At 42.4% G+C, this 26596-nt stretch overlaps 1 protein-coding gene across 2 annotated transcripts in view; it reads right to left on the reverse strand.

Annotated features, from left to right (window-relative positions):
• Positions 1 to 26596, reverse strand: part of TECRL (trans-2,3-enoyl-CoA reductase like) — an 835890-nt gene that overhangs the window by 628759 nt on the left and 180535 nt on the right. For both annotated transcript variants that reach the window (XM_086963150.1, XM_086963149.1), the window contains exon 2: positions 15180 to 15231. In XM_086963150.1, coding sequence (XP_086819276.1) covers positions 15180 to 15231 — 52 coding nt within the window. The remainder of the gene's footprint in view (positions 1 to 15179; positions 15232 to 26596) is intronic.

The following is a 26596-nucleotide window of genomic DNA, read 5'->3' on the forward strand; positions in this document are numbered from 1 at the left end:
GTATGTGAGCACACTGACTTAGAGAGTCCATGTCCCAGTCTGCTAGAATATCAACATACGATCTGGGATTGCTGCCTTCCTTCCCCTCATGTATGTCAAAGAACCTCAGGTTGTTTCGGTGCTGCCTATTTACCTAGTCTTCAACATTACTTAGGATGAGCACAAGTTGGCTCCCATGTTCATTTATTGTTTTTACCATTGCTGAGCCAATTTCTTCTGTGTCGACCACTAGGTGTTTGAGCTCAGCTACCTTCAATGAGAGTACTGCCAACCTGCACGTAACCCAACAGGGCCTGATGCATTACCAAAATATTTGCTTTGACATAGGCATAGCTTTCCTGAACCTCTGCTCTTTGGTTCTGCAAGCACTGGAGGATTGTGGATAAAGAGGGCTCTTTAACGCCAGTTAAATCCCCCTGTTCATAATGATCAATAGCACCACTTCCAGATGACTCTGGAGGAGTTCCCTATTAGCGTGAGCTGCCTGGGGATTCCAGAAATCTGCTTATGCTGTTATCAAACTCACGGCTAGCATCAGGTAGCCTCTGAATGACTGCTAAAGCGAGATAGGGAAGCAGAGCCTTAATCCGACAGCCGTGATATCAGGGCCTTAACCTTACCCTTGGAGGAAACCCACTTATGTAAAGGGCTATCCTTGCCCCCCTTTTGGAGCGTGCTGCGGCCAAGCTGTTAGGACCACTGATGTAGTTAGCTTTTTTAAAGCCACAGCGTCACTTTGCAATTTTGTTTTTTTCTCGCTTTTTCAGAGGGGGAGGTCCTCTGTCCTGGCGTCTTTGTCCCCTAAACAAGCAGAAGCCTAGTATAGCTGGTTGTCAGGTCTTTGTTCTTCTCTTGAACCAGCTAGGTCCATTGTCACAGAGCGATCCATTATCACCTCCAGTTCCCTGGAATGGCTCTGCCTTCTATCAAAGCCTTCAGGGGGCCATCTAGTGCTGCAGATATTGGGAGAAGTGATGTTACCATTGGTCCCCAATCCATTAGTACTTGCTACAGCCTGTTGTGTTGTATATGTTCTTTGTGAGCTATCTACTTCACTTTCACCCTGTGCCCCTCCCTGCTTGGTGTGATACCCTTGATAATCAGGTTCTGATCCTGGGTTAGCCCCTATAGCCATGGGAACATGGGCCTGACCATCCCTCAGCGTTAGCATGAACCCCCCCCCCCCCCCGGAAGAAGCTGAGGTATTGTCAATATTGGCTGAGGCATTGTCATTATTGGCTCTAATTGTATAGTTAGTATCTGTACCTTCAGGTTTAGCCGGGACAGCTGTAGTTGTCATTTGCTGAGTAGAGAAGAGTTCTCCCCCGATGTGCCATTAATGGACTGTACCGCGCTCACCAGCACATCCACCATTGATGCTGCAGTGCTCTCCCTAGTCTCCTTATTGCAGTTGTGCAGCAGGCCATTCGCATGGCCTGACTGCAGGAGCTTGAGGATTGGCCTCCCAACCGAGAGCTACAAGCTCTCTCAGGAGCACGCAGGCAGGAGTCAGTTTCGCCTGTTGTTGTTGCAGTCACTGCATAGACAGGAGGGTCACTTCCTGCTGCTGCAGCATTATGGCACCCAGGACCTCTGCGCTGGGCGTTTGTGCATGGTGGAGCCATTGCGGGGTTGGATGCCGCCAGTCAGCCTTGCCGGGGCCGTGATGACGATGGCTCTGCCACCGCGCTGCCCGTTCCTGCTGCAGGCAGCCTCGTATGAGCCTGAAGAGCTGCACGTGCAGCCGAGGTCTCCAACCTGAGAGATGCTCGTGGTTCGAAAAAATTCAGTTGGTAAGTTTATGACTAGATGGGAGCTGTGTGGAGAGTTAAGGGTTATGCTGGCTCTATGCTGTGTGGGCGAGGTGGCGGTACAGGAGCGGTCGCAGAGTGCTCAGCAGGGCGGGATCGGCCAGCCATCTTCCTTTTACACCAGTTAGGAGTGACATATAATATTCAAAGCAATTGTCACTATCTCCAAGAAACATCAGCACTAAATTTGCTGAGATCTGACCTAATAACACAGTTCTCCATATACAGAAAACTTACAATCATATGCACAACAGAACTGTTATGTTTAAAGTTAAATGGCCTGGTTAACTGTAAGTTTGGCATACCAACTGGCAACCACATATCTAACTCAGATATTGCTCGAGTTGCAGAATTGAATGCAGGACAAACTATCTTTAAACTCGGAGGTTCAAATTGCAAATAATGCACTTGTAGAAACCCACTAAAGTACACTCACCCTGTCACAACCCAGTACACATTCCCAAGCAAGGAAGCAACCTTTTGACACTGACAATGTAATTTGTGAAAATTTTTGTCACATACTAGGGCTTAGTAGGACATGAATTGATTACACATCAACCACCTCAAGGGTTCTGGGATTCCAAAGTACCATTAAAAATAGAGAGGCAAAGAAGTTGAGTCTCTATGCTCTTTTATGATGATCTTCTATGTGCAGAGAAATACACCCAAATTTAGGAGTCATTTGAATGTGTGGTTCAACGTTGGCCAATTAACCCAAACGCGTATTTATTGTTGAAACAAAGCTGGCATACATCAACCATTGGGATGCAACTAAAAGTTCCTGGATACAATTCTCAACTTGGCCAATCACCCACAAACTTTAGCATCAATGTTTCTGGCAATTGATAAATTCAGCGTAGAGGTTGCTAGACTTTACATCAGACAGATTGCTGAGCTTGCTATAAATATGAACATGCTGGCATTCACTCAAGATAGTAATGAGCCTACACTTACAGTGGAACACACACTAAATAACAGAATCACTCAAAGCATTTAAAAAGGCAAATTTTAAATCTATATGCTAATGCTGATTTGTTCTGGCCACTCCTTTATCTCTCTCCATCTTGTCAATTGTGGCAGCTCTCATGTCCACATGATAGGACTAGATGGGACTAGACAGATCCAAAACAATACAGCATTTCAAAGAACTCAACTTAGCAGAATGCAATACATTTTCAAAGCGGGTACTCCATAACAACCTGCAACAATGACCTGCAGCTCCATCAAAGAAAATCTAGCAAAATATAACTGCTCTTCTAAACAAACTAGCCCAAAGTGCCTCAAAGTGACCAATAGTTGCTTATTGGAAGTATTGAAAAGATGAGCAGAAGGTGATATCAGAAAGTCATGCATATAATTAGAAAAGTATATCTTGACAAATACATTTACAACTCTGAACCAAACAGAAAAATCTTTACGCATCCACTAAGAACTGGCCAATTGAAATCTCTGAAATGCATGCTCAACCATTCAACAATGTGAAGACCTGTTGCTGTTCTTTAAATCAGAAATAATCGGAATCTAGGATTGAATTATAATTATTTATCACTGAGGTCAAAGGGATTGTGAAAAGTTCAAAACAAACAGTCATACAAAAAAACAGTGTGGCAAATGTGCTACGCCCATTCAGCAGGAGTATGGTAACTGTGTGATATGCAGCTGTTGGTGTATTTTGGAGTACTATTGAAGTAGCACAGTGTAATTTACAGACAGCACATTTTCGATTGAAATGAGCACTAAATTTGCGCAGATCTGCACGATTACTGGAAAAACTATATAGCACAAAAACGATAATATGTGGAAATTGAGTTTCAGTGAATAATTATCATTTGCACATCACCAAGTAAAGTGTCTTGATTTTTCTTTGATCCTAATAAAATCTTTGTTTCTATCTCACTTCAGAATGACAAAAATGCTGAGGGCGCTGCAGCACACCCAGCACCCATACTTCCAGCGCCTATGGTGTGGGAATTTGACCACTGGTTCTTACAGGACAAAGGAGAACCAAACAATGATTCCCTTAATATATTCACTGTTTAATTGGACACCGAAGCTAGGATGCCCAGGGTGAGCAGATCATATAGGGCAGGGTAGGCAGGAGCCTGAATGCACCCGGTGTAAAATGGGTCCAGAACACAGGGAGTTGGAGACCCAGCATCTGACTGGGTCAGATCCTGTTGCTACAAAGTATGAAGAGCCTTTAAATCTGAGTAGAATTTGTAGACTATTGCCACCGCTGACCAATGGAAACTGAGGTAAAGCTTCACACAGCTCTCACATTAGGCAGGCTGGACTGGAAGAGCAATGCACCTGATGGAAAATGGAGGCTGCAACAGGTTCTGGTATCTAGCCAGGGATTGTACTACTGAATATCAACCTCCAGATTATCATGGTACGAAAGTATCAAGGACAGAATATCTATGACGAAAATATTGAAAGGTGTCTGCATATATGAAAGTATAGATTTTCCCCTCCTAAGTCCACATCTGCATACATTGAAGATATATTTTCTGTGTAGGTACATATATGTGGAGTTAGGTATAGAAAATCTAAACTACTTATCTGACGATATTTGTTGTCGATATTTTGTCCACAATATTGTTTATCATCAAAGTTAGGAGTGATACCATCTAGGCAAAGTCTTCACCGATTGATAGAACATGTTAGGGAAGACCTTTGGAAAAGTTAGAGGCTTCAAATCATTTAAGATAGAAGAGCAGCTAGGGGGATTCATTTTAAAAGAATCGTATTGCATTTTTAAAAGTGAAATTACAGTACTGCAATTCACACATACTTATTCTCTGAATGTACCGGGTCAGCAAAAAGGAAGAATTTAAGGGCTAAACTATAGGCGATATAGAAGGCAGATAAGGAAGAAAAGATGAAACAAGCAAGGACTCAAAGGAGAGAGGACGGAAACAAAAAATGGATGAAGAAGGAAAGAAGGATACTAGGAAACTATAAGGAAGAAAGAAACGAACAGATCATAAAAAATGAAGGAGGGAAGAAAACAAGCAGAATAGATAGAAGAACAGAGAGTTAATAAGAAAAGAAAGATGGAAGAAAGGGTCAAGATATGACGGAAAAGGGGGGGGAAGACAGGAAGAGGAATGGATGGAAATAGTAGAGAGAGAATAAAAAACTTGAGCAAACAGAGAATGAAGAATTAAGGAAGAAATGAAGGAAGTGATCAAGCAGATGAGGAAAACAGAAACGAAGGTAGAAGGGAACTATGGTACAAAAGGGGAAGTAAAGAAGGAAAGAATCAGGGAAAGATGAAAAGGGAAGGTGGGGTGGGCGGGGAGAATATTGGAAGAGCTGGAAGGAAGGAAGAAAAAATAAAGAAATAAAGGAAGGAAGAAAGAAAGGAGGAAGAAAGAAAGCTAGAAAGAAAGAAAGCTTGTTTACTGAGAGCAATGTCCTTGCTGTTCCAGCATACGTTTCCCATCAGAGAGTCTTTGGGCAGCCTTTTAGAAAGGGATATCTTTTTAAACTGCCTCTTCTAAAGGGGATTTACATTCGAAGCTTCAGTGTCCCTGTTTGGCTGTTGAACTGTTCTCGAGAAACCCTGTGATCGTATCCCCTATTTATAGCTGCTAAATCACCTACAATTGTACATGATTAAACCTTACCTTTGCTTAAACTACCAAGATGCAATAGCAAAACAACCCCACTGTAGCTTTAGCAAAGGCCAGATTATCATCTCATAATTTCAACTCATAATTGGAAATATATGCTCAAAACCAATTATTTTCTTTTTTTCGATAATTTTATTCATACTAAGAGTAGACAATTTTACAAGAATACAAATTTGATATATAGATTCATAAAAAATTCAGAGAAGTAGTTGAGAACTTAGTGCACTTTTCACAGTACAAAGTCAATACACATTCATCAGGAGATTAAATACCAATGCATACAACCAGTATAAAAGAATTTCATACAAATACATCCAACATAGATGGCTCCGATACATTTGATGTAAACAATTTTAAAAAGAAAAGAAGATAAGTACCAATTTCATCACAATACAAAAATGTATCATATCAAAAGTTCAAGCAAATATGTCCCTTTAAAAGTTAATAAGAATGCTACCAGTAGTATATACAAAAATAAAAAGGCAAATATTCAGTATATAATTCATGTAAATTCCCACTTATTTGGCTTTTCTTTTTATAGACATTTTGCTCTCATTATGTACGCTCCAGCTATTCAAGACCCCCGGCCTCTCCACTCCACTCTGCAGTACATGCCCATATTCTTAACCCCCGGATTCTAGCTTTCCTCCCTCTACATGCGTATAAGGCGTTCTCCTGTTTCTACACCCCAAGAAGTGCGGCTTACCATATCTGAGAAGTGGGTGGCTCTCTGTCCTTCCAGTGGGCTGCTAACATTATTCTAAAAATAGCTGTGCCTAAAAAGAGACAATATTCTTGTTCTTTATTTCATCCCAGAGTGCTGTCACATCCCAAAATTGCTAACGTAGAGGTCAGCTTGAAGTTACTACCAAATAAGGTTTTCCAAAAGCCGAGCATCCCTGATTTTAAGAGGGTCAATTCCCCACAATCATAGAACATATGTATCAATGTAGCTTGGCCCACCCCACATCTGTGGCATTTATCATCCACACTTTTCCCCCATGAAAATAGCTTCGCTGGTGTAAAATAAAGATTAAATATGGTCTTATACAATTGTGCTTCTAAATTGGAAGATATCAAAATTTCAGCAGATAGTTCTAAGCTACTATATATACCTGCATCCGGATTATTCAGTTTCACTGCCCATGATGTCTCATTATTTTCTAAATCATTCGGCATTGCTGCTAATAAGAGACTATAAAAAGCTCTGATTTTACAAGACTCACTTCTAATCTGATCCATCAAAGGAATCTTCTCAATCTTCACCCTCGGTCTATATGCCGTAAAGATACTCTTGATCTGTATACATTTTAAAAACTGGTTAGGGAGTATCCCGAAGTCATGTTGTAGTTCAGAGAATTGGGGTTGCTGTTCTCCACCATAAAACTCTCCAATAGTGGTAACCCCTTTATTCTCCCACTCCTGCCCCATAATATCATAAGCATCCCCCTGGAAGAACTATACATGCCATAGGGGGTATATTGTGTGACCCTGGGAATTTCCATGAATTTTGATACCTGCTTCCACATCCTCCATGCACTCTATATGATTTTAAACCAAACTTTTTTATAGTAACTTTGCTTCAATTGTTTTAAATGAAGCCCAGAGGCCTCCTTTCCTACTGCCACTTCAAATATTGTTGGAATTCTCTTGATCATGTCTTCGCTGCCATTCCTATCTATCTTCAACAAAAAGGATATTTTATGCAATAGGGCGGCCCAATAATATAATGTAATATTTGTAACTGCAAGCCCTCCTTGATCTTGTGGTAATGTCAGGAACTTTACAGCCCTCCTCACCTTCCCATATTGCCACATAAAATTAGAGAACATAGAATTAATATTTTTTAATATATGACCTCCAAAGCAAGCGGAATTGCCCTAAACAGGTATAAAAATTTGGGCATCATACTCATTTTCAAAAATGTTACCCTCCCAGTAATCAAAAAGTGCAACCCATTAACCCTCTTCAGTTCTGCAGCTAAGGTTTTAACAAGTGGATCAAAATTCCATTTAATTTTATTATCCACTTTTGTCGTAATTCGCACCCCTAGATAAACTGCCGACTCTGCTCGCCTTAAATTGTTAAGATCCACATTATCTGTAGAGACAACAATAGTTTTCTCTCTATTCAGAGCATATCCTGATAACAGGCCAAACCTCTCAGTTATACAATTAATTTCATCAAGGGCCTCTTTGGGTTCTGATGTTAAAAGTGCCACGTCATCGGCATAAGCCAGCATTTTGGTCTGATACCCCTTGGTACATATAGGTTTAATTTTACCTGACTGTAAAAGCTTCTCCACTAATGCGTTGATATATAGAGCAAATAGGATGGGTGAGCAGGGACTCCCCTGCCGGGTTCCCCTGGATATAAAAACCTCCCCTGACTCTCTACCCATCACTTGTATCCGAGATTTTGGGTCACGATACATTGCTTTGATTGCTCTAATAAATCCCTGACCAAACCCCTTTAACTCCAGAATCCCCCACAAAAATTCCCATGTCACACGACCAACTGTCTTCTCTGCGTCTAGAAGGAGCTTTCTGTTATATCAAGCTGTTTTTGAAAAGGCAAGACCTGAGGCAAGGTGATCCAGGAATGGGGTTTCCTATTTTGTTTGCCCAGACTTCTGCCGTACCACAGTCGAAAGACGGTAAAGGTTGAGGCGGATAAATAAACCCTTCCAGGATAAAAAAGCTCAGGCCTTTTTGAATAATCCGGTCAGGTTAAAGGTTATCTGGAGTGGACAAACACGTTTTTTTACTTCCAAGATAAAAGCTAAGGAATATTTGGATAGCTTAACATTGTGAGAAGGATGAAAAGATATTAAAATCAGGGGTCTTGTCTATTCCTTTCCTCTTGGGGCTATCTTCTCTCTTTCCCCCTTGTTTTTTTAGTACAACTAAAAACACTGAGGGGGTAGGCTATAGTAATTACACAGAATGTATTAATTAAAGATGCAGTTTGTTTACGGGTTCTTAGATATGTACAATGCATCCGTCACACGCAGACACCTGCCTGTGTGTCTCTCGGAGGGGAAGAGGGGTAGGGGGTTTGGGAGGGGAAGGGGGATGGAGGGGGGATAACATGTGAAAAAAACATACCTAGAGGAGAAGACGAATTATGTAGACAACTAAAAGTCATATGTGTAATTCAGAGTATGATCTGTATGAATTGTATAGCGCTGCAGAGAACTGATGGGAAAAAAGGATTGTTAGAAATACAAGTAATCGCCAATATTAAATTAAGATGGGGAGAATAAACATCTTTTCAATGAATGTAGCAGGACTTAATGATGTAACCAAGAGGGGTAAATTGGGGGAGCAGGTAAAGTTAAATTAATTTGACATTATCTGTTTGCAAGAGACCCATCTCCCGTGGGAAAAAAGACACTGGATGACAATTCAGGGATATAATCTATTGACATCTACATCTCAAACCTCAAACATCTGAGGGGTAGTCATCTTGGCTGAAACATCTCTGGGCCAAGCGAAAGGCAGCTGATACGCTAGGAAGATGGGCGATAGATGAGCTTGGGATGGGTCTCACTATGCTCAATCCATGGGTCAAATTATGTCGATCCCCAGATCTTTGAAGATCTTTAGCTAGAATTGACATTGTGGCCTATGAGCCTAATTATGGGGTCGATTAGTCCGTCCGCCATCCTGTCTGGGGCAGGGACCGTCCGCCACAAGGGTGGAGGTTCTGTGCCCCGAATTAGGATGCATCCGCTACAGTGGCGGGCGCATCCCGCATTTTTAGCATTGGAGCGGACGGTTGTACTTAGAAACGCAGGGGGTACCATAGGAACCCCGCATGTGCACACCCCACCCCCTTCACCCTGGGGGCCCGCAATGAGCCCCCAAAGCAAAGACTGTATTCCTTTCCGTGGCGGCAAGGCATACCCCATAGCCCATCCTAATATGGCTGGCTGACATCGCCACCTTGTTAGAGCTTTTCCGCCCCAGTCGCAAGCCGACCGCGGCGGAAAAGCGGCGGACAGTGTTTTTGTCCGCCACGGTCCCCCCCCCGCCATTGTAATATGGCGGGGAAAATTGGTTGCAGGCGGGCACGGATGGCAGACGCCACCGCCTGCATGGCGGTGGTGATCCGTCCGCCATCCTAATCGACCCCTATATGTGGAGATTTAAACATTGCCTTAGATCCACAGCCTGATCATATCAATCAAGGGAGTTATCAAGGGCGGAAACCGCAGGTATATAGGGCACTAACCTCACTTAACAAGAGTCATGGTTTAGTGGATATATGGCGGGCTAAAAATACATCCCAAAATACAGGAAGCAGATATTATTCATTTCCACATAAAAATATGTCAGAATTGATTATTTTTTGGGATCAACAAATCTCCTTAATAAAGCTAGCATTAGAATTGTACCTAAGGTCATATCGGATCACAATCAATTCATTCTGGGGGTGGAAATTCCAGGCTTTATTAAAAAAGGGGTAAGTGGACATTTGATAAGAAGTTATTGGTTAATAGGGATTATATTGAGCATATTGATAAATGGACAGTTGACTATTTTGACATCAATAGGTACAGTGCCTCTAGAACTGAGACACTTTGAAGGTGGGTCTGTGTGGAGAAACTATTAGCTACACTGCCAGAGCACGAGCGCTGCGTATGGAGAAAAATCAAGAGCTAATGTGTAAACTCAAAGTGGCAGAGGAAGAGCATTCTCTATTAATCAAACAAGGAAAAGAGATAATGTAAAGTCAGGGGCAAATTGCGGCTCTTAAGGCAGAAATTAACGCATGGCTTGCGCAAAAATCAGCGGAGGAGTTTCAGCCCCAGCGTAATAACCTATATGAGAGTGGAGAATTAGTTCAGAATAGATTAGCTCTTCGTACCAGAAAAAAGTCAGCGCAGAATCAAATATTAGCTATAAACGCAGGCCGAGCAATACATACTGACCCAGACGATATAGTTAAAATCTTTCAAGACTACTATCAAGCACTGTATTCTGAAGAAGGGGTTAGGGAGGAAATCTTGGCATCAAATGATATTAGCCAGATGGTGACAGCAGGGGAGCTGGGAGAGGTTTTAGATGAAGCTTTTAAGGAAGAGCTAGAATTAGAGAATTCACAGGAGGCGATTCAAATGGCTTTGAAGAGCTTGGCTCCAGGGAAGGCCACAGGCCATGATGCAATACCCCTTCAGGTATATAAAATCCTGGGTACGGCAATACTGTCTCTCTTATTAGATCTCTTTAGAGGTATTCAATATAATGGGAATACTCCAGAGTCGTGGAAAGAAACTAGTATTGTAATCTTTCCAAAAAAGAGGAAACCTTCAGACAATCCAGAGTCTTATAGACAAATCTCTTTAATTAACACAGATACAAAAATATACTTGTTAGAAATGGGATCTCTGGTTGGCTGAGGCTTGCGCCAAAGCCAGGCAGAGACCACCACTCTAGTTAGGGCAAGGAAGTTACACTCCAAAGATAACCCCTGCTCACCCCCTTGGTAGCATGGCATGAGCAGTAAAGCTTATCCCGGAGGCAATTTGTAAAGCATATGTGCATGCACCCACCAGCAACAACATCCCAGACCCCCTCAAAAGGAACTCCACACAAGGTTATATCAAAAATAGCCTTTGTATTCTCAAAACACATCAGAATAACAATCACATTATGTACACTGTGCAAACTGGCACGGGGCAATATTTACAAGGGATTATGTACACCTGACAGGGCCACCTGGACCACTGTCAGAATCGTCACAGAGTGAACTTGGTAAAAGTGAACTAGATCATAAACATACAAGTAAAATAGGTCATAGAACGTACCACCAGTAAACACTTGTGATCACTGTACTTTGCAACAGTCTGTGACATAAAATACATCATGCACAGTATCCCACAAGTCTAAATACATTAGACCCTAACCACCTAAGTAAAAATTACACTAGGGGCGTAAATCACACAGGGAAGTATAATCTCCCTAACACAAACCAAGATAGGTAAAATAACCTCATAGTTATAGACCATATTTTAGAGGTATCACACAGGGTGCGCAAAAAATACTATACACAATACATTTCTTAGCACCCAAAAAGCATTAGCACATAAATCACATTAGGGCCTGGCGCCCTATAAATGTAACAACCCCCCGGCCAACTGGCCATCCACAAAGGGGCTCAAATGCCATATGTCCATAAAGTCAGGACTGCTGCCTAAGCAGCGAAGGTCAAGGTTGTGCTACTGCGCAAAACCGATACGTTGCAGCTCGCCAATATTTGCTGGGACAATACCGTGGGGCCTATACACTGCAGCCAGCATTAAGGGATGCGCAGCTGTGGAGGCCAAGGTAGGGAGAAGGAGTGCATCTCACTCCTAGATTCAAAAAGAACATGTCCCCTGAAAGGAAAGTCCTAAAGGGTGCAGCTGCCCACTACTTGCTGGGCAGCTGGGGAACACTCAAAACGGGGCATGGGCTCTCAGGGGCCTTCAGAACAAATTGTGCCCAACGTTGGAGCCCTCTAGGCTCTGAAATAAACAGGCTGGAGCCAGCACAGGCTCTAAATTACTTATGTCCCAAGCCCCTCATGGGGACTCTAAAAATAAGAGGCGAAGCGTGGGAGCCACTCAGGCTCTGTACCCAAATACTGTACCCCTGGGAGCCATACAAGGGCTTGGGAGATAATGAGGCCAAAATGTGGGAGCCACTCGGGCTCAGGAAAACAATTAGGCCCCAAGGGCGCACTGGTTATACAAATAAACGTGCGCCCATGTAGTGCACTGGCTCCGCAAAGAATCAGGCCCATCACTAGGGCCATGCAGGCTCTAAGACAAAAGCGGAGTGGCCCGCAACTTCGGGTCCACTCACTGAGTTGGCACTGCGTGCAGGCGTGTGGCCTCCCCCCTCCTCTCGCTGTCTTGACTTACTGGCTCTTGGCGGGGGAGCTCCTCGGTGTGGATGCGGAGGGGGGCAGGCACCGGCAATGTGCCTCGCGCTCCCTCCGCAAGAAAAAGGCTGTGGCGCTTTGCGGGGCTCTCTCTCCTCCTGGGAGTCCCGCCTTCTCTATGCGCCGGCATCACCCGGTCCCCCATCTCGGGACGGGGACTTAGCGTGGAGCCCATGAGGCTCGATGTGGCTTCTCCCCTGCCGGGGAGAAAAGCGGAAGTAACACTGGCTGGGCCCGCCCTCAGTCAGGCAAGGCCGCCTGGCTTCCAGGTCGGGCCTGCACCATACCAGCAGCCCAGCGGAAGGTTCAGAATTCAGCTCGGGCCGCGGCAGTGAAACGCGGGGTGGGCACCTGCTTTAGATTTAACATCAAAAAGCGGCATAATCGGGGTGGTCACCCAAAATTAAATATAAAAACAAGCATACACAAGGCAGGGTGGGCACCTGCAAGTTTAGCAATTTCAGGGGAATCTATACATCGGGGGATTCCCTCAGGGCAAAGTGCAGCACAGCGCTGCCAAGCTCCAGGGATCCTTTTGGAGCCAAATCTCAGTGCTCCCAGGGCACATGAACGCAACATCCATTCCTGGGGCAAAGAAAAGGGAGCAGGAGGTCCCAGAAGTCCTGGGCATCAGGAGGGGCAATGTACAGACTAGGGGTCAGCACACAGGGCACTCCAGCAAGGAGACAGCCCCCATGGCGGTCCCTCCTGGGTCCCACCAGCAGCAAGCCCCCTCCTGTTAGGATCCAGCAAGGACTCCAGGAATCCAAGGGCAGGGCAGGGCCCAGGGAGGCAAGCCTTCCCCTGGGCCCCAGCAGCAGCACGCCCCTGGTAGTTTCAAGTTGAAAACAAGAACAAATTCGTGGGGTCACAACCTCTTATTTATACAGCAAAATCCTTTGTCACCCAGCACAGGGTTTAGGGAAAACCAGATGCAACTGGTTTGGGAGCACTTGAGCACTTTGTTTTGCTCAGCTCCTCTTCTCCTATTCACAGGATGGGTCAGGGACATCAGACGCACCACAGGGGGTGGAGCCAGCATTGTGGAGGGAAAGCCCAGCCCTATTCGGGTCCCAGGTGCAACTCCTCCCTCCCATCTACATGCAGATCTCCCCATTCACCACCGGGCAGACCCATCCTGACTCCTGGAGCAAAGCACACCAGCCAGCTCCTGTCAATCACAAGCCAGACAGTCAATTCACATTCACTGCACACAGAAATGCCAACTTCTAAAAGTGGCACTTCTACACTAGTCACATTACATCTGCGCACACGGTCGTGCAGCATTAAAACTCACGAGTTCGCACATACCAAACTCGACCCTGCACTCCCCACACATCAGGAACTACCATGGACACTCATATCCCCCATGCATTTCTACGGGAGGGCAGGCCAATCTCACCACGTGCACTCAGAGAGCGCACGCACATTACACTTGGCCACAGTGCTAAAGTGCGCAGAGGCCACAACAATTCACTAGTAATATGCCATATTGAAAAGCAAAAAGTTCAGGGGTAAACCTGCTCAAAGGGCCAAGTCCAAAAATACTCCAAGATCTTAACCACTCGGTTGGGAGGGGCTATTGGCCGTCTTGTCTCCCTTCGCAGCATGATTTCATACCAGGTAGAGGAACAACAGACCATATCCATAGAGCGATCTCCTTATTTGATATTGTGTCTGAAACAGGGCAGATGGCCAGGAAAATCTTTTCAATATGAATTTGCAACAAGGGAGAAAAATGTATAACCTTATCAGCAGTCATCATTCAAAAATCAAAAAGGCAAGGCCCAGATACACTAATTTTTCATGCACCACAGCGCAGCAACCAAACTTGCCATGCTGCATTGAGCTTGAGGAAAACACAGCACAGAGCCCTGTGCACTAAGATTAGCCTGTTGCTGCTCTGTCACGTTAAGTGGCTTAACGCTGCCTTGTACATAAGGCAAGGCCCCTATCGGCATGCCACGGGAACATCACAAAAAGTAACGTTCCCTTGGTGATAGGGGATTGTACATATGCCCCAATGTGTTTTTGAGTTTAGGAAGGGGCACCTTTCCAGCACAAAACGTCTTTCATGACGAACAGTAAATATCATGGTACGCTTTCCAACACTTTGTACGAGCACAGAACCTTTGGTTCAAGGAGGGTGATGAGTTTTTCCTTACAAAGGATTTCTATGAAAAGTTGACTTAAACTGAACAGGCTTTCAGTAACGCGTGGGCCAGCACAGTATGAATTTAATATGAAATTTCTCTCAGGTCTTTAATTAATGATGCCTCAACTGTTTCAGTAGGACCTGAGCATTACCACTTTCCAAGACAACCGTGGGAAATATAAATTACTTTCTGCAGCACAACTCAAATATGATGAAGTGCAATTCCGCTTAAGTCAATAGAATGTAAAGATGAAACAAATTCAGAAATAACGTGTCTTTCGATACAAGGTTCATCCTGTAATAAAAAAACGAAACTTGCGAATCTATGTGCAAGAAGAGCAGTTGTGTCACCAAATGGGGCCCACTGTGTTATGCTTGATAATGACCTAAATGGTTGTTAATGTTGAAACATAAATAATATTTTTCTTAAAGTGAACTTTGTTTATTTTACCTAACGAATTCAAAAATGTTTCTAGTGTGAAATTAGTGTGGGGTGTGAGAGGGCATTTCTGCCAGGAGTTAGTTGCATGTGGTGGGCATCAGCATTCAGTTTTGGGGGCCTAGATTTATTTTACATCATGAGACTTTGACTCAAGAGAGAGAAGACAGAAAAAGGAAACTGAAACTAGTTCTTTGTCTACTTACAAGCTTGATGAACCCTGTGCTTTATGTCCAGAAGTGTCGACAACGGATGTACCTGAAAACAAAAGAGTGGAGAAAAGGAAAATTATTTAATATGTGTTCTTTTCCAAAGCGTTACTGTAAAAAGTCTGTACAAGCAACACATCATAACCTGAAATCAATGTATGTAGCTGCTAACATGTTTTTGTATGACATGGTCTTCTCAAAGGCACATGATCGGGTTTTGTTAGGGAAAACATACACACCGCAGAATCATTTGAACAAAAATATAAACATGACGGGACATACTTACATAAATGAGTTTACTTTTCAGGACAGTTAGTTGCTTTTACAGTGCATACATACTAATTTTTTACATTGCTATACTGTTTACCAAAGCAACAAGAAGAAATGACGGACAGAACGCACGATGTCAAACATTCTCCCCCAGGGGAGAGATCTAGGCCAAATCCATCGTTTTTTTGCTCGCCATGGCCTTCCTGCTCAGGCCCAGCCATATCCAAATCAGTCTTGACCCTGCTGCCCATGGGAACAGTCCAGCCCGAACTGCCCGGCCAGGTCCTCCCTGGACTGTAAACAAGCATCCTGGAACCGATTTAGGGGCATCACCCCTCATCAGCCAGGCTGGCTTGACTCTAGCGGCATGGTACTTTTTACCAATGCAAAACTAAAATGGGAGCCATCGAGCACTTTCTTAAAAGTTGCTATTGTTTCAGTTGTGACTGTCTATTTTTATTTCAGTGTATTGTCTTTTATTTGTATAGCTCTTCTTTCCTTGCTGAAGGTGCCTAAGCACTTTAGTATGGACCAATAATCATTACCCAATAAAATAGGTATTAGTTTCACAAACTCATAAGGATGCTAAGCTAATTGGACCATGGTTGAAGATAGAACTCTACTTTCAACTGAAGTGATTGGCCGTCTCTTGACCTCGCCTCATATAGGTAAACTATGCTCCCAGTCTTTGCTACCAGTCTTTGCTACCTACTCTAAAGCTCATGACTTGGTATTTGGGATTAGCCTAACTTGCTGCCACTGCCTGCTGGGAGGTTTTCAATGATTCAGTCTAAAACAGAACCACTGCAACAATAAAATGTGGTCCTGGCACTGAGAACAGGATCTCACGGTTGAAATATTCATTTAAGGTCACAAATGGTGTGTCCACATGCTCACCAAAGGTAGCTCTGGCTGTGCCAGCCTGCAGTTAGCCATTAATCATAAAGAGGGCCTATTCCCTGTTTGGTCACCCACGGAGCACTCAGTCTGTGTCAAGTACTCATTAAGAGCCTGATTTAGATCTTTGCAGGCGGGTCACTCCATCACAATGGTGACGGATATCTCGTCTGCCAAAATATAAAAATCAGCCACGGTGCGTGCAGGTAATAGCGGTGGGCCGGGTGAGGGGGATTTCGAGGGATGATGTAGAGGGAAAATCAAATAAAACAGTAATTTTCCCTCATCATCATCCATCAGAATCCCCCCCAAGGTGGCCCCACCACTGTTACCTGCACGGACCGTGTCTGATATAAATCCTATTATATCCTAGAGGATTTATATTTCGCCGGAGGAGATATTTGACACTTTTGTGATGGAGTAACCCTTCCGCCAAGATCTATATCAGGCCCCAAGTTACAATGCTGCAGAGCTATCGGCCTATTGTAACACAAAATATGTTGATGCAATTCATTTACCATTAGCAATGTGTCACTCAGTACCGGCGCAGAAGGTCACATTGTTCGATGGCCCCGCAGAGTTCATAGCAACAATCTTCTTAAAATCCCTCTTCGGCTAACAACTCATTATATTATCATCCAGATAGCACTATCTGTTCAAACTCCCTTCTGATTTCTACCAATGATGTATAAATGTTCCAATTACTCCTATTACGTGGGTACCTGTCTCCTGACCATTCCAGTAATTGTTCAAACATGTCATTTTACTTGGGCTGCAAAATGATGACAAAGCAAAATCTTGCAATGTATTAATTGAAATAATGTTCGATTGTCTTCTGTTTCATAATGTCGTTTTGAAAGTTATGTATTTTTGGTTGAAAGATCTATTTATGCTTCTATCAAAATGCATTGCAAACCATTTACAATGTCTTCTGTTTTCGAAAAGCAGGTCATACCACACCCAAAAAGCAGACCATATTTTGGTTGTGTGGTCGCAAGTGGCTTGCATAGTGGCACTGTGTATCACTGTGTTGACCAGTTATGTATTTCAAATCTAATACCACACCCCTTAAATTCATGTAATTATCTATACTACATAGACACTCTACTCCTACAACCCTGCCCCCTCAGTTTAGAGAGGTTACTCTCGATCGTACTGACAGCTCTGGATTTCTCCATTTTCTAACATACCAGATATATTTAGTAGGTGAGAAATTGCAACTTATATGATATTTCGGTGAGAACACTCTAAACGAACAGGCAAATGATTTAATTAAATAACAAAGACTTAGGTCGCAACGAATTGGAAAAGTCTCATGATCAGGTCACACATTAGACATAGAGCTTTATTTAGAATCTGGCAGATGTTGGACAATTTCTAAAAGGAGGTGGATTTCCCTTCTGCCCTACTTAGAGTGTATGGGATCCCTATGTACTCAAAATAGAACGATGGGGACATCTGTTGCTTTTTAACAGCTGTCCCACATCTAACAAACTCTAAGTAAGGCCCTAATCCCCACACACATTGTCACATCATTTGATTTAGCAATACTGCCACAGCAGTAGTTGGAGCCCTCTTCAATAACTTTCCAACTCATAAACATGACAGCTGCTCAGTGTACCCACAATTAGCAACTGGTTCTATTGCAGTAAATTAAGAAAAGGGTCCTTTTTCTGGGATATTACCAAGACAATGGGTTATATCACCCCATCAATATCCAAATGCCAAAAAATTGCAAAAAACAAAAACATTTTGTATGTCAGGCTTACAAATCTGAAAATGATGGGTGGAAGCATAGAACACTAACAGCAGCAATCCTTCAGCGTGGCACATAAGACAAGATGCATAAGTCACATACTAGTTTATTACAGAGTTTTTACAAGGTCAAAAAGAGTTTATTGTGTGAATGAAACAACACACATGGTAAATGTTTGGGCGAAGAGACAATTCTGGAAAATTTGGAAGACACCCCAACACAGAGCACACAACATTGCCATAAATGATTGTCTTTCTTCTAAACAAACATAATATATGAGACAATAACATACCACCCAGACTTCTCCCCTTATATTGCAGCTGCTCACAGAATATTATTCAAATATCTTCAAACACATAAAAACAAATGAAATATGAAAAACATCAATATGAAAGTCTTTAACTTACTCATAAAACCTCACCAAGCTTCATGTATTAATGAAATATACTTGTCCCTTACCATGCTAATCTTATTGACAACCCCCCACATCTTGGGGAGAGTTATCTGCAGGCGTGAAGTGGGACTTTGACAACCTGGTTCTTGTCCTAGCCAATTACAACCCACTATCAAATCACCCATGTACCAACAAATTTGTCAAAAAGGTATTAACATGACATTGCAAAACAGTTTACTCGACTTTCAGGTGAACATTAGGCTTAATATCATAGGAAGGAACCAATCCAGAGAGGCAACCAATAGATGCATTCTCCTCAGCAAGCTTGTTGAAGATCACAAAGCGCTTCTAACTTTAGTATACAAAAATAGAGACCACAGCATGCTACATAAATATTAAAGGAGTGGGCATTTTTATAGGTTGGATAATATCAGCTAAATATTAGTCTACCTCATAGACCTCCTTAGCATTTAGACCCCAATAACATATTTGCAATAGGTGCCGATGCACCTGACCTCTCAATGTATTCTCCATACTCCGCCTCCTCCCTTTTCCACCCTCCAACACACTGCCCACCCCCCTACACCCCCTAGTACCATACATTCTACCAAATTAGACATTTTGCTACACATCATACAAAGGTCCATATGTTAACAGCTTTCACACTTCTTCTCACATCATAGTCAAACACAGTCAAACATAATCCAGCACTCTCCACAAGCTCCACTGGCCACAACACTCCACTCTAAATTTCTCCACACCCCAAACTCACCTAAGACATCTCCATACTGCACATTTCATACTGTAGTAGTACACTGCAAGTCACACCAGTTCGCAATTGGAGAAGTGCAATCATGATACCATTTTACATACCATAGGAGTGTATCATAATCATGAGTACTCAGCACTCAAATTCATTCTGTGTGATTAATGTTACTAAGGAGAGTGGAATATGGCATATTTAAAGTACTCCATATGAAGAGTTTGTGTATAGAACGTGCTTAATAATGGTCTATGTAATATTCAAATAATAAGGTGGCAGGAGAAGTTAACAAAATGTGTCCCATTTTGAGGCTAATAAATTACAATGTGAATGTGTAAACAAATGTTTAACATTTAGACGTCTAACAATAATTATTTTCATGCAGGTGCATTTAGAATGATATCTTCGTAATTCTTTACAATTTATAAATGGATTGGGAAGATGCCTTTATTGTGAGTGTAGAAATGTGCACATATTCTGTAACCTGGTACACTGTTAAAGTTGACTAGTGTGGGCCTCAAGTAACAGTATAGTTCATGCTCATGTTAAAATTTAACACATGACATTCATGCTCACGCTAAAATCTAACACATGACATTCGTATTTAACCTTCAATGCAAAATGCATTTTTCTTGTACTTTGTTTCCACTGCTGGTACAAATAAGACCTCATTAGTTAGCATAAAAGGATTTTGTTTTCATTAGACAGCAAGTTATGTGAAGATGAATTTGGCAAGTAGAAGCACGGTAATGAGCAAGGAGGCCAGTGCTGATGGGAGAGGAGAGGAATGACCAAGGACGAACGAAGTTGCAACTTATCGATGTGGGAAAGGTGGTGGAAGTATCCAGTTGTGCCAGAGCAATGGAAATCCACTAGCAAGGGCCACCTGGGATTTTCTACCCTGAATGAAATTTATATTTTATGATCAACCTAGTGAGGGACAGAGGAATCATTTTAGGATTTCACGGAGAGCAGATCTATACTTCTGCTTGTGTGGCTTTATGCTACCTGATTCATTGTTGGAGTGCCTTCTACTGAAGACTCCAACAGCTGACACCTTTCTGATTTCACCTTTACCAAATGTTTCTTAGCTTAGGGTGCCCCTTTTAAGGTAGTGGAGGGAGAGATAGCTTGCTCATGCTTACTTTAGAAAATCATCTGATGCAATTTAATATTCAATTCTTTTACCCAATCGTCTGTATCATCATCATAGTGTTCGTAGTCTGCTTTGTATTATATAGGGTAAATCTCTTCAGAAGATTTGGACTTACCTTGGTCTTTCCATATTTCTATATGATCATGTTGAGATTGGTCTCTATTGATTTTTTCCTAAATGTACAATTAAATTCATATTAAGCTGTTAATTGAGTTATTGTGTGACCACATTGGTTACATTGTATCGAGACATTAACAAGTGATAGTTTTCTCCCTTTACCTCTCAAGTTGCTATAAAGGTAATCAATCTGGAGATAAATGTTTGAATGGGCCCAGGCTCCATCAATATTGCATAATATGTCACAAAATTCCATGATCCATGCTCCAAACTCCTTCCAACCCTGCAAATCTCAATAGTCTACATTAAACCACAACTTGAAATATTATGGTCTCCATCACTCTCCACTTCACTTCACACTTTTCTTCTTCTCATGGTCCAGCTTTCATAAATGGGCACCTTTCATTATAGTTCAGCTTATGCCAAAGTTATTCCTCTGTTGGCTCCTGACTTCACTCTCAACACTCAACACTGTCTCAATTGAACCCGCAACTGAATCTGCTTCATTTTGTAAAATTCCTAATCCTTATCCCTGACCCTATTCCCTTTTATCAACTCCACTAACACCAGGCCCATAAGCTCAATTCTGATCACTCCATACTATTTTATTGTGATTGCTCACAATTATGACAGCATTCTACTGAGCTTGTATTTCAGACTTCATATCAGACTTTACATGCTCTAACCTACTGAATTCACTCCATCCTTCCTCCTAATTCCACCCACTGAATTCCAAACTCCATTTTCCAGATCCCATTCTCGGGCTGCCAACTTCACTCGCCTCAATATTCACTGTATTGACTTGCATCTTCACTTCTGAAACTCAGACTGCTTCATCACGTCATAGCTCCACCTTTCACTCTCTTGAACCCAGGCTGCCATTTTGTGACCATCGCCACACTTGGCTTACGTCACCCTCCAATGCTCCATTCCTCCTAATATCCCCCCTGACTCAATTTCCATCATTTTCTGAGACGCTCACCTCACTCCACTGTACGCTCACTTAGCGCTACTACTCAATGTACACTTGTTATGCCATGATTTATTAAATATTATCTTCAGGCAGATGTAATTGAATTCTGAAACCTTCCGTCTTAGTAGGAATGTACAAACACAAAATGGAAGGTGCACACAATTAGAGTCACAAACAACGGCAATGTATTAAATGTCTTCTTCTTTATTTAATAATGTTCATTGGACATAGGCACAGCCAACGGGTTTCGTTCCATTTGCCTTTAGGAACTTCGTCAGGGCAAAAGAATGTATTTCTGTATTGTTGCCGATGTTGAATAGGGCTATAAGGATCAATCCAGTAGTAACCAAATGTGGGTCAAAGTCTTAAGATCTGAAAGGACGGCGTCCTCACTAAGACAAGAAGAATCCAATTGGGATCTTAAAGGTGTCTTCTAAGTAGGCCAGGGCTGTCTGGTGTCAGGTATGCCATAAGGTAATAGGCACAAATGAATTAAAGATCCAAGCGGGTTCTAGTATGTCTCGTGGGGAATTTTGTAATATGGCTCATTACTTCGTTTTCCAGGAAGAGCCAAATACGTGGGCGTAACCACCACCAGTCCGTAATCTGGTAGTGTGTCCGTGGCAATAACCACCAAGCACCTATTGTAGGGTGCTCCTGTCTCGTAGTCCTGTTTCCCGTGGCGTCCTGGACGCCATGGGAAACGGGACTACGAGTTTGGTTACTACTGTATTGATCCTTATAACCCTATTCAACATCGGCAACAATACAGAAATACATTCTTTTGCCCTGACGAAGTTCCTAAAGGCAAATGGAACGAAATGCGTTGGCTGTGCCTATGTCCGATGAACATTATTAAATAAAGAAGAAGACATTTAATACATTGCCGTTGTTTGTGACTCTAATTGTGTGCACCTTCCATTTTGTGTTTGTATATTTCGGATTTATCCACCTTTTGGTAGCGGGTGGAGGAAGTAGTTTGCCCCACCCTAAATTTAGAACTGTAAGATCTGGAGTGCTTGACCTGGTCTACTGCCTTGGTCTTTTGTAATTTTGCGGTCTTAGAAGGAATGACCTCCAGGACTTCTCCTGGGAGGTTTCCATGCAAAGAGGTGCCTAAGACCTCTACACGATCAGCCCTCGGAACGATTTATCTATTACATGCATGAAGGTAGTTCAATAAAACTCCCCGTTTTGACAGAATAGTACAACTAGGGAGAATATTGAGGTAAACGTTTGACCTCAATTTCTTATTTTTTTAAAAAATAATCTTTTAATGTTTTGTTTCCCATACAACACCACCCTACCTTCCCTCCCTCCCCCGCCCCTCTCAGACAGCTAAAAGAAGAACAACAGTACATAATTCATCTGCTGCAGTAATAACAAATAGCAGCCAATACAATAATAGAACACTAGCTTATCGTCAGATATTATTGTGGGGATCTTCCTTTAGGTTTCAGTACTATAAGAGAGCAAGCGTACCCAGTCCCGTTGTGCCTTTGCATCCACTCTATCAAAGGATCCCAAATATTCAAGACCCTTTTACGCTTTAAACGCCCTTTTCTTTTATCTATGGCTACCTCAAGGCTACAAGTAGCCAACAATCAGGCCTGCCATTGTTGAAAAGCCGGTGGGATTGAATCTTGCCAAACCGATGTGAAACAAATCCTTGTGACGGCCATAGCCACAAAAATCAATCCCTGTTCATTCCCTACTCTGCCTGTTCCTGCCGTGCCTAACATTGTTTCTTCGGCTGATATTTCTATTCCTGTTCTCAGCACTTCCGATAAAAAAAATCTGATATATCAGTGATTAGATCTTGCAAAACATAGATGCGAACATATGCACTATGTCAGCTTCATGCAGTGCACGTCGTGGGTTTTATCTCAATTTCTATTGTACAAAAAGACTATATGGTTATTAATGAGGGCATTATTTTGTCTGCCTGTCTGTATTTTCAAATTAGTTATGGGAATGTACACATGTAACAAGTATTGACATCGCCAATAGGTTTGACAATTTTATTGTGAATGCAGATGAATTTAAGAGCTGGGTGAAAGTGTGATTGCATAGGGGATGGATGAGTGAGTTTGTGCATGGATGAGTTGCTACATTGGTTGGCGAATGTATAAGTGCAGCCTTGAACTTATCATCTCTAAAGGAGATTATATGGGGCATATTATCAAGGGGGTTTATCTCCGCTTTTTTGGCTTTAAAAGCCAAGAAAGCGGAGATAAAATTATCTCCCTATTACCTAGCTGCCGCTAACACCAGTTAGGGACAGCTAGTAGGAGATAGCGACCATCTTGGGTCCCACTTTGCATGTCAGTGATATTTATCACTAATGACATGCAAAGTGGGCGTGCCAAGATGTTAGCGACTGAAAACAGTCGCTAACATCGCTATCTCCTATTGCCAACTTTTGGAGATATTCGCGCTAAGCGCAAATATCTCCAAAAGCTAACACCTGCCCTGAGCAGTTCTTAGCCATGCTATCCAATGGGAGGTGGATAACATGGCTAAGAGCATTAGCTCGGTAATGCATGAATATTGCTGACTTTTCAGCGATATTCATGCTTTGCGGCGATTGTTATCACATTTGCGATAAACCTTGGTAATACCAAGGTTTATTTGCGGTAAAAATCGCCGCAGCTCAGCGGTAAATTTTTGTCTCTAACCAAGCAATAGCGATAATTACTGGGCTGCCAAGCATATTGTTTCTAATTAATACATCTGAGTCAGTAATAAAAAGTTGTCTGAAATCTTGCAGGCACATATGTTCGTAACCCTTAACTTGAGTTTATATGCAGGTATTTTCCACTTTACTGCAAAATGGTACGGTACTAAACTTGAATTCTGAATATGTAGAGTGGGAGACAGCTGGAGGATCAATTTCACTTGATGTTTTCTTCTTTAAACTGCAAAAGATTGATAATCAGATTGCTTAAACCTATGCTACTTAAGTAAGGAGCGAAACACTTAGGGTGTTATTATGAGTACGGCGGTTCTGGGACTGTCGTCCTCATGGTGGTGGTCCGACCACCACCTTCCGGGCGGTTCCACCTGCCATATTCCGAGTGTGGTGGTCAGACCTCTGTTGGGTTGGGATCCAGGATCCCGTGACGATGGTGGGTTGGAAAGGAGCAGGAATATGCTGGCAGTGCTGGCACGCAGAGCATATTCCTAGTTGTATTTTCCCTGCCAATTTCATGACTCTGAGCCAGCCATGAAAAGGGAGGTGAACATGCATGTAAGGGGACCCTATCAAGGCCACCAGGTTAACTTGCCTATGGGGGTGTGTGCAGGGGGGGTACATGTTGTGACCTCCTATGTTTGCACCTTTGTTCCTGCACTGTGTGGCATGCATTCCACACAGTGCAGGAACATGTTGTAGGCACTACCACTGGGGAGGTCTGCTTGTTAGGCTCTCCTATGAGCCAAACAGACTGCTGCCGTGACACCACTGTCACACCGCCTGACTACCCACCCACCCTGGATTCAACTTAGAAACCAGCAGGCGGGTGCCCCATGGGCTTGATGGTCCTCTTGGGAGCTCAGCAGTGGCCACCCTACAGGAAGACCACCAAATTTGTAACTGGTCCCTTAGACTGATTGTTCTGCTAAATTCAGTTTACCTATCCAGTTACCGTTGAGAAGATATATTATCAACAATGTAGCAATAATTGCTGTTCTCCCCTAATTGTGTTAAACTATTTAAGTACTTTACAACATTGTCCTATATGAATTGGATTGATTTCAAGGTATGCAGACATGTATATATCTTACCTGCTGGGCTAAGGTTGCACAAAAGAAAGATGATAATTTATAAGAGGCTAAACACGTTTCCTCTTCTGGATCACAGACAGTAGTAGCCGCGGACTGCTAGCCAAAAGATAGCATAAGAGGAAAGGAAAAGGTGAAGAAGAGTAGAGATCAATTTACAAGAATATTCACCACAGGGAAAGAGTGAATGAAATTTAAAATATGAATAAATTAATTTTAGAGTCGTCACACGTTATCCATACCCAGCGAGATAGAAAGAATGCTATTGATGTTCACAAAGATAATTGGGAAAAATACTGACAAGCTGCTTTTCATAAACTCTAAAGTGCCTTTCCAAACTAAGAATAACATTAGATTTCTTGAAAAAACAGTGTGGGAGTTTCTTGATTTATATGCCTTAAAGCCTTTACTTTGCTACTTGGTGAAGAAGACTGTTCAAAATAGTTGCCTTTAACCTGCTTGTGGATATGTCTTCACCATTTTAAATTTTCATTAGATTTTATTTTATATTGTATTTATTATTTTCTTGCTTGTCTTTTTGTTATTTATCCTAGGATAACCCCCTGTGAAAAATACAAATTCCAAGTGGGATGCATTATCTAGAAGAGGGAAATTAGAAGCAGTCCACTTCTTTAGACTCCTTTCCAGTTCCCAAATCCCATTCTAGGTTTCAGGTCAGAAGAGAGTGTGGGCTCTAATCTCTTCAATGAAGACGTTTGTGGATAGTTTAGCAATACCTCAGAGCCTATATGTTTTTGGAGCATTACTATAGTACACTACGGAAATTGGGTTAGTTGGTTGGAGACCATACGGAAACGTTTGTTGGACAAAATAAAATTCAATAAACGACACGTTTTTGTGGAGTTGTATAGTCGGATTGCATGATAGGGCATCTTAGGTAGTTGTAACATATTTGTTTTAGCACCTGCTAATACCAAACTCACAGACCATAGACTGCTGGAACAGGCAACATATAGACACTCTGTAAAGGGTTCAAAAGAAAGCAGCAAGGATGTAGCAGAAACCAGGAAGAATGAGCAAGATCACTGCAAAGGGGGGAGGGCGTCAAATTAACTTGCACCAAAATAATTATTGTATACTAAGCACAAAAAGTTAAATTAGGTTCAAGGAAACTACTGTGAAGAAACAGGGGATTCCTATTAGATTTATGCCCTGTTTTTGGGTCTGAATGCCCGTAACCAGAAGCCATCAGCAGAAGTTGCAGCTAATCAATGTGATCTGAAGAGCTGCTCTGTTTAAGGACAATGGGGAAAGCATTACTGTTCTAGCGGTGATGTTTGTCAG

Source organism: Lissotriton vulgaris, chromosome 3_1, assembly GCF_964263255.1.
Source record: "Lissotriton vulgaris chromosome 3_1, aLisVul1.2, whole genome shotgun sequence".
NCBI classification, from domain to species: Eukaryota; Metazoa; Chordata; class Amphibia; order Caudata; family Salamandridae; genus Lissotriton; species Lissotriton vulgaris.